This window comes from Eptesicus fuscus, chromosome 19 (genome assembly GCF_027574615.1).
Source record: "Eptesicus fuscus isolate TK198812 chromosome 19, DD_ASM_mEF_20220401, whole genome shotgun sequence".
In the NCBI taxonomy this organism is placed as follows: Eukaryota; Metazoa; Chordata; class Mammalia; order Chiroptera; family Vespertilionidae; genus Eptesicus; species Eptesicus fuscus.
In genome coordinates, this window is record NC_072491.1 from 28,615,979 (window position 1) to 28,633,192 (window position 17,214).

General features: G+C 35.6%; 1 protein-coding gene and 1 pseudogene across 8 annotated transcripts in view; one reads left to right on the plus strand and one right to left on the minus strand.

Moving 5' to 3' along the window:
- ATP6V1H (ATPase H+ transporting V1 subunit H) overlaps positions 1-17,214 on the minus strand; it is a 78,436-nt gene that overhangs the window by 46,871 nt on the left and 14,351 nt on the right. For 6 of the 8 annotated variants that reach the window (XR_003618165.2, XM_008143347.3, XM_054708438.1 and 3 more), the window contains exons 5-8: positions 16,619-16,732; positions 13,980-14,084; positions 10,451-10,504; positions 1,089-1,186 (exon numbers count right to left, since the gene is read on the minus strand). Coding sequence is in view for 7 of the 8 variants with exons in the window: in XM_008143347.3 (XP_008141569.1) it covers positions 1,089-1,186; positions 10,451-10,504; positions 13,980-14,084; positions 16,619-16,732 (371 nt within the window). In the remaining variant the exon portion in view is untranslated. The remainder of the gene's footprint in view (positions 1-1,088; positions 1,187-10,450; positions 10,505-13,979; positions 14,085-16,618; positions 16,733-17,214) is intronic. The other 2 variants (XM_054708440.1, XM_054708443.1) reach the window with 2 other exon arrangements.
- LOC114232138 (U4 spliceosomal RNA) lies at positions 16,195-16,276 on the plus strand (annotated as a pseudogene).

Below are 17,214 nucleotides of genomic sequence, written 5' to 3' on the forward strand. Positions count from 1 at the left end.
CTAGACAATATTTGATAAATATCCATTTATTATTCCCAACTATGGCTAAAAACAATTAACAGCTAAATGAAACTGCCTCGGAAAATAATATCAATAGTGACATAAATAATTATCCTTTCTAATGTATTGGCAAAATATTGCATCATTTTTTTAAAAAGATAAACAGCCTGAAAACATCGTCGTTTTTGTCTACCTTTATTAACATCATCATCCTGTGACTGCTATCCTTAAAAAGGTCTGCCTACAAAACTGGCTGGCCCTTGGCTGGCTTCTGGGAACTTGATGGTAAACAGTTCCCTGCACTGACACAAAACTTCTCCTAAATGATAAGGGTGGCTCACTGTACCTAAAAGGTTCTCACTAACAATCTGTTTAGGCTGACACAGCACCAGAATTGTTCAGTCAACTCTTCTTACTCTGAAGCCTTGTTCACTAAGCAACCTTCTGTTGATAAACTAGCTTCCTCTATAGATTTTTCCAACATGTGAGAGAAACAATGTCTTCACTAACTTAGAAGAGTACTTGGTTTAAGAACAGTGAGTTATCTCACTATGAATAAATAAATTGGCCTTCTGGTAGTAAAAGAGGATTTCGTTTGTTTGGGGGGCTTGAGGGATTCTTTGTATAAATACATTTGTTAAACCTGAGAAAGTTCCTCAAAGTTTCTGGACCTGCAAATGAGGACCCCACAAAAAATGGACTAATTATACAGCATTACAAAGAATCGCTTATATTCACTCTTTTCTGCATAAGACCTTTTCTTACTGATTTTTGCCTGCATTTACCACAAGATGCCTTTATGATTGCTTTTCTATTCTGAGTACCTGGAATTCTTTCTATCAAGATAAGGTTTTTAGGAGTCCTTAACCTCTTATAATAGCACAGACCAAGCAAGGAAAAGGAGAAACATTCCATCTGGTAGTTATTAGTTATTGATTTCTCTGAAGGTTAGCATAGTTCACTGTTAAACAGACATAAAAAAAAGTTAAATACTTCTTTTGGATGATTAATACTATTAATTTCTTTGCAAATGTCAAGGATAGATGCTTTTAAATGTTATTCTACATTAAAAGTAAAAGAGCACTCACCAGTTTACCCCATCTGCTTCTACCCAGGCAAAGCGGTACTCATTGACCCGAAGCATCAGCTGCAGACACCCAGCAACACACTGCACATACTGAGAGCTCTACGCAAGGAGAAGTACAAGGTTTTAAGATTGGAAAGCACTAAAAGTCATGAGACCATGCATATACAAAAAGTTTGGATTTTTTTTTTTACCAGAGTTTCTTACCATTAGAACATTCAAAAGCCCCTAATATTTTTTCAAAAGTCAATCCACATTTTTGCATTTCTCTCTGCCTTTTAGAAATAAAGCTGATCTTCTCTGCCAAATTAAATCTACACAGGTCAAGACTACTTAACATAGTTAGAGAAATTAAGGAATATAGTAATTATATCTTTGATATGGTTTGATAATTACTTTGCAATATTTCATGTCCCATGAACAGAGGCACTATATGGAGAATACTATTCTTTATAATTAGAGAAAGATAAAAAAAAACAATAAAATTAAAAAGCTAAAAGTGTATACTTTGAGACAGGCCTATATTTGAATGATCTTGGTCAAGTTACTGAACTTTTTTTTTTTTTTAATTCTCACCCGAGGATATTTTTCCATTGATTTTGAGAGAGAGTGGAAGAGAGAGGAGAAAAGACAGAGAGAAACATATCGATAGGTTGCCTCCTGAGGAGGAGTCTGCAACCGAGGTACGTGCCCTTGACTGGAAATCGAACCTGGGACCCTTTGGTCCATAGGCCGATGCTCTAGCCACTGAGCCAAACCAGCTAGGGCTACTGAACCTTTTCAATACTCAGTTTCTTCATCCTTAAAGAGGATGCCTTCTCCAAGCACCTGAAAAAGTATTGTTAGAACTAATAAAGTAATTCATTTAGCATACAGCTAGACATTTCATAGAAACTCAATAAATAAGAGCCTTAAAAAAAAACTATACAGCATATAAAATGTCTAATTAAACACTTGAAAAAGACTCTATAATTTTGTTTTGTTTTTGTTTTTTTTTTTAATTTCTTTATTGATTAAGGTGTCACATATTAGACTCTATAATTTTTAAAAGCTATTAGTTTAAAGCACTGTCTTAGAGAAATTGTGGTTAAATCTGAAACTACAAATGAAAGGTATAATATCCCCAGGAATATATAGGCTCCTCCATTTTAGCAAAGCTAGTAGTAACATCTGGCTTGGGCTCTACATATTTACCGTGAGCCTTACATCTATAAGAAATGAAGAGACAAGAGATAATTTCAGACTCTAGCTTTAAAGAACATGCTAATAAATAATTTTTAAAAAGAGGAAGAAAAGAAAGGAGAGACTCATGGATGTTCTATAAATTCACTAATATACTAATACACAATGTTTTAACTTAAACGACGTTTGTTAAAACCTAACACTTCAAAGAAATTCCAGGCACTCAAATACAAAACCACAATGATAAAATATATTTGGCAGATTAATCAAAAGTTATCAGAAAAGGTTATCTTAAATTTTTACCTAGAACATAGTGAACATAGTTGCCCAAAAGCACAATATACCCAGTAATATGATTTGCCTGAAAACCCAAGACATTAGCAGAAATTAATGACCAAAATAAAAATGAATCTTCAGTTCTAAAACAATATTCCCTAATGGAAAAAAAAATGTTTATCTTCCAATTAAGTAAGCAGATAGTAATCCTCTGTGAAAGAGGAATTCCACCTTTCCTATTTAGAGAGACAGACTTAGCAAGGTTTCTACAGATCATCAATTAAAAGGCAACTTAGGGTATTCTCTCCTCTTCCATTTAGCAACAATTCCTCTCAACACAAAAACTTCTTGGTTCATTGTATGCCTTTCTTTTCTGTGTCCATTTACCATACCTTTTGAAATATATGACACATTTCAAATATGGACTCTTCATTGTTATGTATAGCTTCAGGATTCATATTATAAATGAATATATAAAAGATGCTGGTTCTAAAACTATGCTCTCTCCTATTATACATTATGAGTTAATCCAAATACCATTCTAGAAATTACTTTCAAAGGATATAGTGATGGCAACACTGGTAAATGACTGAATTATTGCCTTCAATTAAACGAAGTAAATTGTATCACTTCTTTGTCTTTCACTTATATTGTTCCAGTAATCTCATGTATAAACTATTCAATATTTTTAAAGAAAGTAATCAGCCTTTAATCAATCCAACCAGTCACCATCTCTAATACTACACAATGGTAATACGATACTGCTGCAGAAAATTGTACAATCATGCAAAGCCATCAAGCGATTCTAGTCTGTTCTGCCATTCCCCAGAGTCACTGCCACTTATTCACCACTATCCTCCTTCCTAGTCTCTGCCCTCACTCTCAGAAGTAAGAGAAAAAACAGGGATGATTAGTAAGAGATTCACTCAGCGATCAACATCTCATTCCCCAAACTGAACTTCATTTATACCCATTGTTACTTCTCTCTCACCTAGGAGAAGGTAGACATCTTCCTGTCCAAGACCCAATGCCCCAGCAAGGTCTGTATCCCAGTCCTCCCACATAATGAATGATCCATCTATCAGACCCCTCTCCTATATCTTCAATCTCTCTGTTTGATTGGTTTCCTTTCCTCAGCTTCTAAATATACTCAATTTTTACCCATTTTTATACTCTCCTTAAATCTTGTACCAACCTCTGCATCTTTTCTTCCCAATACATGAAGGTTTCTTGAAAGAATTATCACCAAATTTTTACCTGTCTTATATCTTTTTTTTTTAATATATATTTCTTTATTGATTTCAGAGAGGAAGGGAGAGGGGTAGAGAGATAGAAACATCAATGATGAGAGAGAATCACTGATCGGCTGCCTCCTGCACGCCCCCCACTGGGGATCGAGCCCACAACCCAGGCATGTGCCCTTGGCCGGAACTCAACCCGGGACCCTTCAGTCCGCAGGCCTACGCTCCATCCACTGAGCCAAACCGGCCAGGGCATCCTGTCTTATATCTTATCACCCTACTTAACATGGTATATTCTAGGATCACCATTGACCTAAAACTGCCAATTCCAACAGTTACTTTCACCTGAGAACCAGATTTATATCTACAACTACTTACTGGAAAGCTCTTTCCCCATTCTCCTCTCCACCTGAAATGACTCACCTGCTGCTGCAAGTCCTAAATCAAATGTTAACTCCTCCACCATGAAAGAAAGTTTCAGTGTCTCAATGTTGAAGAACAAAGGCTCTGGAACCAGACTATCACACTCACCCTCTTACAAGGTATGTATGAGCTTCCTATCTATAAAATGGGGATAACAGGGACAAATCTCCTTGGGTGTAGGGATATTTTCATTAGTTAATGTATGAGCTAGTATCATATGATATTCAACAACTGTTTGATGCTGCATCTACTATTGTATTCTGATTTCTCCAGGTGAAATTAATTGCTTTCATAATGTCACATATAAATCTCTATTCTTGCATGTGTGTGTGTGTGTGTGTGTGTGTGTGTGTGTGATTTCCCATTACACCAACAAGCAAAAGAGGAGTCTTTTTTAAACTCAGCACGTTAGCACAGTCCCTGGTAAATAACAGCACTTTAAAAATGCTTGTTTGCTAAGTGAATAATTAAATATTCATTGTACTTGATCTTATTTTTTTCTATTTTGCCATTTGGCTTTAGAAGGGAAAAAAGGAGAACCTAACATTTTAAAATATGGGAGGGGCAAAAGTAGATTTACAGTTGTGAGTACGCGAAACACAGAGTTTATTTTATTCTTGCATTATTAATTAATTACTGGAGGCCCAGTGCACGAATTCGTGCACCCATGGGGTCCCTCGGCCTGGCCTGTGTCCTCTCACAATCTGGGAGCCCTTGAGGGATGTCAGAGAGCTGGTTTCAGCCCAATCCCCACAGGCTAGGGGACCCCACCTGTGCACAGACCTGTGCACCGGGCCTCTAGTATGCATATAAGAGCTTTGGTTAATCTCTTCCCACCCTCCCTTATGCCCCCTTCCCTCTGATATTCATCAGTCTGTTCCATGTTTCCATGCCTGTGCATTGAGCACCTGCCCCCTGGGTGTAATTGTGTGTCATAGCTACCAGTTGAACAGTCGCTTAGGCTTTTATATATATAGATTGTATTATTTTCCATATGAACAACTGCAAACCTACTTTTCCCGACCCTGTATATTTTCTTCAAGTGAAGTCATTTTTGTTTTCTGCCTAGCAAGATACTGTTTTTTTAAAAAGACAACACATAGAAACCCCCAAATTCCATATTATCATTTCCCTTAATCTGACTTCCATGATAATTACATATAAATGTACTACTGTCCTCCATATTGTTCAATATAGACACTAACTTAATCTTTTCTTGGTGTATTAATTTTCTTTTTGCTGGAATTTCCTATTCTATTCACAGACATTAATTTGAAAAGAACTCTATGAAAGAGCTATAAATATTAATAGGAAATCCTGAAATCTCATAGGATTTCAAACAAAGACACGCCAAACAAGAACTGAGAAGTAGAAAAATAGTCTAACTTACAGGACAATATCAAGAACCACCAAACTGCCCAGCATGTGTGGCTTAGTGGTTGAGCAATGACCTATGAACCAGGAGGCCATGGTTCAATCCCGGTCTGGGCATATGCCCGGGCTGCAGGCTTGATCCTGCCTTTTGCACGACACTCACTGCCTTCAGTGAGTGTCGTGCAAAAGGCAGCCAATCAATGGTTCTCTCTCATCATTGATGTTTCTATCTCTCTCCCCCTCTCCTTTCCTCTCTGAAATCAATAAAAATATATATTTTTTAAAAAGAACCACCAAACTGATGAGGTAGTGTTTGTGGTGATCAAATATTGCACCTTCCAAACACAAAGTCACTGTACATAGCAAGCACTCAATAAAAATCTCTTGAATGAATGAACAAAAAGAAATATAAACGAAGTTCATATTTTACACTGATACCAAAGGAATGGGGCTCTAATAGATACAGTTTGATAATTACAACTTTGACAAAAATATTTCTACTGATAATAATCAATACTGCAGAAATATATACAACATAGCATTATTATCCTATTTCTTTTTGAAGCCGCAAATAAATCTGTTTTGTAATTATAAATCTTATATAATTGCTTAGTTTTTTTATTTAAGTCATCTAAATTTGAGAATTTACATAAATTGTTAATCAATTTTGGCTACACCTTATGCCATCCTGTTTTACTAGAATATATTTATGGTAAAAGAGCTCATTCAGACAGAAAATAGTGTCCATTTAAATTGCTAAAGTAATTCATTTATATCTAGTGTGTGGGGGGAGAACTACCTATATTTGGACTGACTTAAAAATGCATACACACACACAAAAAAAATGTATTAGATAAATATTTGTCTTGTTTCCCAAATACTACTTGCTTAAATGTCATTCAACCATAGTTTTTCTTTGATGTAAAGTTTTTCTGTTTTTTTCAATAATCAAAATGGATCTTATAACACTCAATAACTAACCAAACACTGTCTAAACAAGAAAAAAAAAAGAATTTCTTTTTATAAAAACAATTAACAAAAAAAAAATAAAAATAAAAACAATTAACATATATATTTTTCAGCATACTGTCAAACAAATTAAAAACTAAAATTTTTAATAAAGAAGCAAAAGGAAAATATTATGATATACCCCCTTTTTTTAGATGAGGAACCCAAAGCTTAAAAAGGTGATGTAATTTGCTGAAATTAAAATAGTGAGCTAATCTTGCATGGGCAATAGGAATCCACTCTCTTCATGCTTGAGCAGGAGCTCTCCTGGTGGCGCCACATATCCCGGGTTTGAGAACTGGCCACCACATGCACCCTTTTCAGCAAACTCCAATGGTAGAGAAAAACTATTTCTATTTCTCAGTACATTTAAGAAAATACCATTTGGATAAACTTTCCAGTGTTGCTGGAAATGCAAACTCTCCTATATTCACTTCACAGAGGAAACAGCAACTGACAGAACTCACCTTCCTGGTGAATATGGTCTCAGAGAACCATATTCTACAGAATTACAAGGGAATTCAAGAATTAAGGAATTACAAAGTTGGCAGGCAACAAAAGATAAACATAAAAACTTCAGTGACTTTGTACCAAAGGAAAACTAATGTTACAAAAATGTTTCAATACTCATCTCCATAAATCTGGGATTTAAGTACAAACTATATAAGGAATAAAGATAATATTCACTAAATTTTAGAATTGTGGGCACTTGAAAAAATAAGTCTACACTGCATTAAAAGACATCTGTCCCACAGAGAATGAAAATGCACAGTATAGTGGTATCAGTGAAGCTCAAAATTGAACTTTTAAAACACTTAATTGACTAAAATAAACTCCAGAAGCCAGTTTTACATGAAATGGAGGACTAATTAACAGTCCCTAACATTTTTAATGTTTCACAACTACTAAAGGAATCTCTTTTTTTGTGAAACTAAAAAGTGAATGTGCATACATGTTTGTGTGATCTTTACTTCTATCATTCACCTTAAAAAATAATAGGACAATATCAAGTGTCAGTAAGAAATGGAACAACTGGAATGCTCATACTTTTTTCATGGGTAAGTAAATTGGTTTCGTAAACTGATTGGCAATATCTACTAAATTTACAAATAACCCAGCAATTCTATTCTAGGACTAAGTGCTCCAGACTATCTACAAAATATATATATATTTACAAATATTCATAGCAAAATTATTCAGAATAGTCAAAAACTAGAAGTAACCCAAATATCCATCAATAGAGAATGGATATTTATATAGCAATAAAATAGTATATTTTATGAATATACAGTATATTCATTCATTTAACAGATTACTACGTACCAATAAAAAGAATGAATTGCTACTAAATGCAATATGAATGAATCTCATTGACACAATCCTGGGCAAGAGAACTCGAACACATAAGACTTCATACTGCATATGATTCCACTTACATGAAATTCAAGATCAGGCAAAACAAACAAATAAAAAATTCCCAGATTCTTTCTAAAGCCTCCAAATTTCTGAGAGAGCACAGTATTCCTCTTAAGGAAATTCCACTTATGTAATAAAAATGTTTGTAATAATCCACTCATAACTTATGATGCTTCCATGACAATTTTAAAAGTTAAGACTGTTAGGTCATATTTATTTCTCATTTTGCCGTGTAAACCTTTTTTAATTTGTTCTATACTGACATCAAGTGGCGATATCATGTAATGCAGTTTACCGAACTGCTTGTCTATGCTCTCTGAAAACTAAAGGGATTTTAAGAAATAATGTTGATGTTTTCACAAATCTGAACAGGCTATGAGATGGGAATGCCTAAAGATCCAACTCCAGTTCAGTCGCCTCAAAAGTAATTCTCTCAGTAAGCAATTCGTTTCTTTGAGGTTTTTGCCACTCATTAGCTGAATGATCTTAGGCAAGCTGGTATGCCTTTCTGCATAGCCTCACTATTCATATTCATAAAACATGGCTTATATTAAGACCTATATCAAACAAGGAGTGTAAATATTCAAGAAGATGTAAATGTAAAATAACTAAAACAATGTCAGGAAAGCTCAGTAAATATTGGATACCAATTCAGATTTCCCTATTAAAAAATAATAAAAGCATAATATGCTAATTAGACCAGACCTCCTTCTGGACAAAGCCAGGGCTGCAAGGGAAGCCTGGGTCCTAGGTGCCAGAGGGAAGGCAGTGCCAGCAGCCAGGGAAAGGAAGGCCTACTCTTGCACAAATTTTGTGCATCAGGCCTCTAGTTAAAATATAAATATCAAAGGAAGGCTAACATACTACTCTGAACTTATTAAAGTTGATAGCCATTTGAAACAGTAAGAACCTTAGGTAATAGACAAAGAGTATGTTCAGGTTTGAAAGGTACTAAAAGGAAGAAAGTGGGAAATCAAACGCCATCGTTTCCTTACTCACAATTACCCCTGATGCTAATTCCATTTGGGATGTACATGCATGAGTCCACTAGATAAATCATTTTGACTAATGCACAGTCAATTCAATTAATCAGTTTTGTCTTTCCAATAATAGGATAGGAAAAGCAAAGTCAGAATTTCATGTCACCAGAACTTGCATTTCATCATCTAAGCTTTAATAACTTACACTTTAACAACCACTCAAATTAGTTTATAAGGCATGATTCTAAAAACACCTTTTAAAAAATCTACCAATAAGTCTAATGCATGAGTTAAAAACATTTTTTCAAATTACAACTGGTAGAAATTCAAGTTGGTAAAATAAAGATTCCCAATTTAAACATCTACTTATGGCTGAATACCCACCACCTCCCACCACCCCGGCCCCAAGATTGCTCATCTAGTTCTACACCTTGTTCTGATTTCATTTCAGAAGGCTAATGGCCATTTTCTGGCCTAACACTCTATTTTATAAAACCTTCAACCCGTGCCCCAAGAGAAGCCTCATCTCTGGCTTTCAAAGTGGGTTTTGCTGCCATCTATAATCTCAGAGAATACATACAGGTATGTTCCATGCAATATATGGAAGTATCAGTAATTAATATGGACATTCAATGGCTTCTACAGAGCTTCATTTAGGTCTCTTATAGGCAGGCTGTAGACACTATCCTCTAAAGATGCTTTCCAGGTTGTCAGAGATGTTTCCAACAAATAAAGCTAGATGCGCTTCACCTTCATTTCTAACTTTTGTCCCCTTATCTTTCTTTCAACTGGTTCCAATCATTCCAGCCCTATTGTCCAAACTTATTGCCAGTTTTGGCACTATTCTGAGTACAATAAAGTTAAACCAATCCCAAATGGGGAAAATAGCTATAACCAAAAAGGAACTTGAGAGACATGATTTAACTTTTAAGTTTTGGCTCTACAAAAATATGGGGAGAGATTGGTCCAACAAAGGGGGGAAAGGGTTCTGCCCATCATGTAGCCCCATATAAAGCTTTGAGCAAAAAAGTGCACGCAGCGAGTTTTAGTGCACAAGGTTATTGAACTGTTTTCAACTGCTTGATGCAATGTTCACGCATCTATTAGACAGATATTAGTTTATTCGACAACTGAAGCCTGAAGAGAGTAATGTTATGAGTATTTGCTCCAGCTGCATATCTGAATTCACTCTTGCTTTGATTCTCAGGTCTGACACAAAGTGGCCCAAGAAGAGCAACAGGGAAGCACAAGTCTCATGTGTACCCACAGAACAGTGCTCACCAGAGACCATAAACATTTAGATACAGTGTTTACAATACTATTAACCTAACTGGAGGTGACATCAAACCCATGAGTTTCCATCTGGGGCACTGGTAAACATCTTCAAAACTGTAAATGTTTATGACTCAAAATAGCTTATATGCAGGGCGTTAGGAGGCTAGTGAATTAAGAAGGAATGTACTTACATCACTTGAAGAGACTGTTCCTGTTTCAACAGCAACACCGCTACCACGCAGTTTCTATTACAAAATAAATAACTTATTACTTAGTTTTGTTTTTAATTTTATCCTAATTTATCAGTGTATGAAAGGGAGCTAAGCAAATTTTATAGTTTTTTTTCCTAATCCTACTTAATGGAGTACATCAACTAATAAAAAGAATGGGGATGATATGAAATATTCTAAATGTCTTAATACTCATCCGTATAATATCTTAGTCAATATATTATAAAAAATGGAGCAATAGTAAGCTGAATACTAAGCCCCAGCTAAATTTCATGAGTGAAGCTGGCACAAATTTCCAAGTCTCAGGATTTATTTACTAAATTGTTTCTCCAATAGGACAACTATCTTAAGCTGAGCTATCCACCCTATATTCTGTGCCAAGTTTTTGAAATAGGTGCCTGATGATGGGAAGATACTACACAGAACTTAAAATTTGGTTATAGCAACAATGCTAACAAGTTACAATGAAAATCAAAATCTTACATGTTATATAGAAATGACCAAAGAAATTTTAAGGTAGAAAGTTAAAGGCTGAATATGCAAAAGAAAAGTGATAATAAATTTCTGAAAGGAAATTTTTATTATGTTTTATGCAATAACTATTATCTACTAAGTGTCATACCCCCATAACCAAGTATAATACTCCTAAATGTCTCTATAAATCAAAGAGTAAAATATCCAAACTTACAACTAACCTGGACTTTTGAAAATTTATTTCTATTAGAATCATAAAATGTGGTCCATTTTTGACAGAGAAAACACATTGAAGAAAAAGAGACCTTCCAGAGATATAATGTTATCAAATGACATTTAAGCAAAGTAGAAAATAAAATCCCAAATAGTCCTATGTTTCTTTCTGTTAACAAGAAGTCTATAATTTAAATCTGATAAATCTCTATGGAAGAGGTGGCTGCCCACAGTAACAGAGAGAGTGCCATCCATGGCCTAGCAGAAGCAGTGGCCAGATTCTGTGAAGCAAAGCCGGACTGGGCCAGGGAAACCTGAAGAGTCATTCTGTAAGCAGAAGGACTTGCAAAGCAGAAATGCCATACGGTAAACAAAGCCAAAGACTCAGTGATGAAAAGAGTACTCTCGAAAGATACAGTAAAGGTCTTTAAGAGCACTTATCTAATACCAATTCTAATGAAAACAGTTCTAGACATTGAAATATTTGCTCCCACTAGTGATGACAGACATATTTCCCCCATGCCTTGGCCGGGTGGCTCAGTTAGTTGGAGCATCATCCCAATATGCCAACTTTTCGGGTTTGATCCCTAGTCAAGGCACATACATGAGTCCACCTAGTCAACCAATGAGTCAAATCAATGTTTCTCTCTCTCTCTCTCCCTCTCTCTCTCTCTCTCTCTCTCTCTCTGTTTCTCTCTCTCTCTCTCTCTCTCCCTCTTTCTCTCTCTCTCTCCCCATTTCTCTTTCTCAAATCAATTTGCATTCCCCATGAACACAGACAATAGTTTGTTTGGTGAAGACCAAGGGAGAGGGAGACAGGGGTGGGTGGAGTTGGGCAAAGGGTGGGGTAGTGGGGGGCACCTGCAATTGTGTCAACATTGAAATTTTTTAATTAAAAAAAAGAAAAGTAATTAAAACTGGGGAAAAAACATTTAAAGAAAGAAGGAAATATTTCCCCCAGTTGCTCAATAAGATTACAACCATAGTTAATCATTCCAAAAGTGACTAATCATCTGAGACACAATATAAATGTTATTCCTATGAAGAAAAGTCTAAGATGAAACAACCCAAAATGTTAGTGGCAAACTACACATTTTTTCCTGCCAATTTTTATTTTATGAATTCAGCTACAATAGAGCCCCATTACCACTAGACCATAAAGCTAACATTAAAGCAGAATGAAGTTTGCTCAAAGAAAAAGTAAATTCAAATACAAAAAAAAAGGGATGTACCTACTTAACTAAGTATTCTGATCCCAAATGAAATACATTGAAAAAAAACTGTAAAATATTTTCATGTTCTAAATATCTTGGTTTTTAAGTGCCTCACAAACTCACTAAAATCTATAAATTTGTGGCTCTTGTAAAAATACTTTAAAAACTAAACCAAAAAGTGTTAATATTTATGCTACTGACAAAAAAAAATTATTCAAGACACTCCAAAATATCCCTATCCAAATATAAAGCAATTTGGCTCCCCCAAAAAGGCAGGCAATAAATAAAAAAAATCAATCTAAGCCAAATGTCCTGGTGTCTCCTTTATGCTTCAAATTAAAATCTATTAAAATAACAGTCGCTGAAATCTAAATGTCAACTTTCCAAAAATGTATTTCAAATAGACATTTATTTGAAATCTAACACAACACAATAGCAACCAATATTGCTTCTCCTGTATTACTTCTCCTGGCCCATTCCTTCATGTAAACCATCCCAACACCCAAATCTCATTCTCTTCTACCTTTTCTTCCCCAGAATACTCCTCCCCTCCTCCTTCATTTCACTCCTTTTCTGATGACCATTCCCACCAAGTCTCCCCCTTACCACCTAATACTGGAGGCCTAAAACAAACACTCCACTGAGCCATCCTAAGTACCTTGTCTTTTGCCCTGTTCTAGGGAACTATGAAGACAAAAACAGAAAACTTGTCATTTTCCCAGCCATTAAAACAGCAAGCTATTTCCTCCAGGGGGAAGTAGAGCTAGAGAGGTCTGAAAGCAACAAGACAGCCAATAAGCGGGCTTCATATTTAACCTTAGACCTAAATGTTCAATCCCACAAGGATACAGTGAAATCCTGAGGAGTCACTGTGAGGCTGTTATCTCACAGCTGGGCCAGCAGCTCCATGCTCACCCAGGAGTGCCTAGAAACCTGGTATGGACTCTTGGCCGGGACTAGAATGAGAAGATTGACTAATGATGTATTAAGTGCTGTTCACAGATTGAAACTCCCTGGTGGCACCCAAAGCCAATTTGTTTATTGGTGTAACTAGTTAGACAGTCAGCCTAATTAAATGACTAAAAGGGCATGAAAGATCCCACTAGAAATATCTGGAGACCTCTCCCAAAACCAAGATTTCTCCCACAATTGGTGGTCCAGCTAAGACAGATGTGCGTGCTGCCCCCAGAAGTCTCTCAGCCCCAAAGTTTGCCTGCACTCTCCCCACGATGCAGCTTCTTTTCCTGTCACACAAGCCTGACAGGAGTATGCTCTTTGGAGTTGTATGAATCCTCTCAACCCTCTGACCTGTGTGATCCTGACAGCCTCCTAGAAAGAAGGTACTTCCATCTAGAATGGAAAATCCCAAGTGGCAGAAAGGACAGAAAGGGTTGAGCTGAAGCCAGTCAAAGAAAGAAAAAGTGAAGCAGAGTACCATACCTAAGAGTAATTTGGCTTACTCATCGAGTTCAAAATGGCATTATTTTAATATATGACTCTTTTTGTCATTTCCCATAATTACCATAAATAGCTTGAGAGAGCATGGATGTTACATTCCTTGCAAAGATACTAAAAGAAATGTCTTTTACCTGTGAACTCAGCTGAGTTTTTATCCAATTAAAATAGTAATTTAAGTCACTGCCTTCCATCAATTCTTTTCCCCAAGCTGCTAACTTGGCAATAATTCTTGCTGCCTAAAAAACAAGAAATACAGTTGAATACTATATTGATTCTAAAAATCATATCATATACCTTCAAAACCAGGACGCGTAACCATTTTGCTGCATTTTTTAAACACTCAACTCCTCCAAAAATAGTTTACACCTCATTTTTTAAAATATATCTTTAAATATAGTTTAAATGTATTTTCAAATATCTCCAATAATGTGAACCAAAATTAGTTGTTAAATTAAGAATTTCATGACATTCTCTATATTATTCTGAGTTTCAAAAGTAAGACTGAGATTCATTATAAGACGAGCAAAAATCCAAAGAACACAGAAATCTTTCTAGCAGCAGACTTTCACCAAATCACCTGCCAGAGTCCTGAGCAATCTAGAACAAATCGCCAGCCACATTCAAAGCCTTTTGTGAGTTCTCACACTTAAAAATCTTTATCTTGGTATAAAACATATCCTGGTATTAAACAGCCATCTCTCTTGATATATAAAAATATACCATGTTCTCCTCATTCAAACATTTCTCAATTTTCTTCAAGCTATAAAATTAATCATGACTTTTTTATTGAATAAGTATTATAAATATATGTGTGTCAAATCATTATGTTGTACACTTAAATATCTTAAAATTTTGTCAATTATACCTGAATAACTATACAATAAATCTGAATATATATGTATATGTACAAACAAAATAGGCAGTATAAAATACTACTTCTCCACACACAAATCCAATTTCATATTTTTTCAGAACTTTCTGAAAGCAAGTCAAAACTCCAATTATTCAGCGATAATTAATCCTAGTAGAGAACAGAAGGCTCAGGTTAGCTAACTCCCAAATAATTCCTATGCTGGTGGATTGATATTTGTTCTTATACTTGGATACAGCTGAGCCAGGTGATGAAGGCATGCTTTTAAGGTCAGTAGGTCAAGCATTCAAGTGTCATGACATATCTGGAATTCTACACCATGGAGGGCTAACGGGAGTACCACAACTAATTCACTGAGTTGACATACTGACATTTTCATGTGCCTAACTAAGTAAATTTACAGATACATTACCTATTTTAAACTGACCTAACTTCCACAAAATAGATAAGTGACTTGAAAAGGTTCCTGTAAGGAAACCAGGAATTGAAAATACAATCAGCAATGAAAGCACAATCAAAATGGAAAAGGCAAAGGGACAAGAGACCTGAGGATGCCTGGCCGGCATGGCTCAGTGGTTGAATGTTGACCTATGAACCAGGAGGTCACAGTTCGATTCCCAGTCAGGGCACATGCCCAAGTTTTGGGCTCGATCCCCAGTAGGAGGAATGCAGGAGACAGCCGATCAATGATTCTCTCTCATCATTGATGTTTCAATCTCTCTCTCCCCTCTGAAATTAATAAAAATGTATTAAAAAAAGACAGAGAGACCTAAGGGTTCTACTCCTGGCATAAAGCTCCTCCATCTGCATGTGATAAACCAATAACAATCTGACCCTCAAGATTTTAAAGATTAGCCAAAAAAAAATTGAAATCATAAAGAAATTAAAACATGGATTTGGGTACACAATTACCAATGATGAACTTTACCCTAACTTTAGATTTGTTCTTTAAAATATTTGTCAATTTTATTATAAAACCATCAATATTAGGAAGATTTTTAAACCAGTATCCAGATAGTGAAAACAAGCTTCTACAATTTGAAAAAAATAAAATACATTATTTTTTTAAAGTATTATTTAAAATGTAGTTTATTTCATGAGTCCCCCTTTTTTATTTCTCTTGTCATGGGTTAAAATACATACAAAATATGAGTACATTTGTACATAAATGAATATGGATATATAAGAAGAGAGAGAGAAGTCGCATGCTCAATATTATTTCACTGACAGTGTTTTTGACTTGGAAAACCTAAAGTCGTCTACTAAGATGAGCAACCTCAGGAGCTCTCCCGGCCCATGGCTCACTCCACGCTGAGAATAGAAAAGGCTTGGCCAAAGACTTATTCTGTCAACCCTCCTCTCATACATTCTCCACACACTCCTTAAACAATTCTTCAATGTTAAGTTTAAAACCGCATTGTATTCAAAAATATTATAAAGCAATTAAGTAGCTGCTTAATTAAAATAAAAATTAAAGCTTTACACAGTGGCAGTATCGTAGCCAATGAGGTTTATCGAGGTGCGATTATTGCTAATTGAAAAAAATAAAAAATAAATAAATTAAAATTAAACACAATAGCTACTTCAAAGCAAAATTTAGTTTCTAAAGTAAAATTCAGTTAATCCTGTCATAGAGGTCCAGAGGCATTTGCACATGTGAATTACAAGGCTCTTATTCTAATGACTCATCATTACACTCTACAAAACTTTAACTGTATCAAAGCAAGCCTATCTCTTTTACTTTCCCCTTATCCCCACATTATTGAACACCAATAAGAAAACACTGCTTTGCAAAGTTATCACAGCAATTACTCCTCTGGGAACTGGGAGGTTATCAAGTCATAAATGGCCCAGGTGTGTTTCTTCCCAAAACCAGAAATTTGATCAATTCAAATTTACCATATGAACAGTAAAGAGATCCTGGCGATTCAACATTGGCAGAAAGTAGGACCAGGCAGTGTTCTTGCTCCGTTTAGCATAGTCAAAAAAAATGCTAACACGCTGATGATTTTCCTAAAAAAGAAGAGGAATAATGTCACTCATCAGAATGTATTTTCCTAAAGAATGTGGCAACCATGCACTACTACTCAACCTTTCATTTTATGTCCCATCAATTCGTTTGCTTTCTTTTTCCAGTGTGTATCAGATTTGCCTCCCTGTTGTTATTATTATGGGGAGGGGGAATATTGCTGGGGGCAGGGATATTTTAAAAATAAAATCACCTTGCCCTAACCATTTTGGCTCAGTGGATAAAGCGTCGGCCTGTGGACTCAAGGGTCCCAGGTTCGATTTCCGGTCAAGGGCATGTACCTTGGTTGCTGGCACATACCCAGTAGGGAGTGTGCAGGAGGCAGCTGATCGATGTTTCTCTCTCATTGATGTTTCTAACTTTCTATCCCTCTCCCTTCCTGTCTGTAAAAAATCAATAAAAATATATTTTTAAAAATAAAGTAAAATAAAAATAAAATAAAATCACCTTTAATTATGATTAGTTT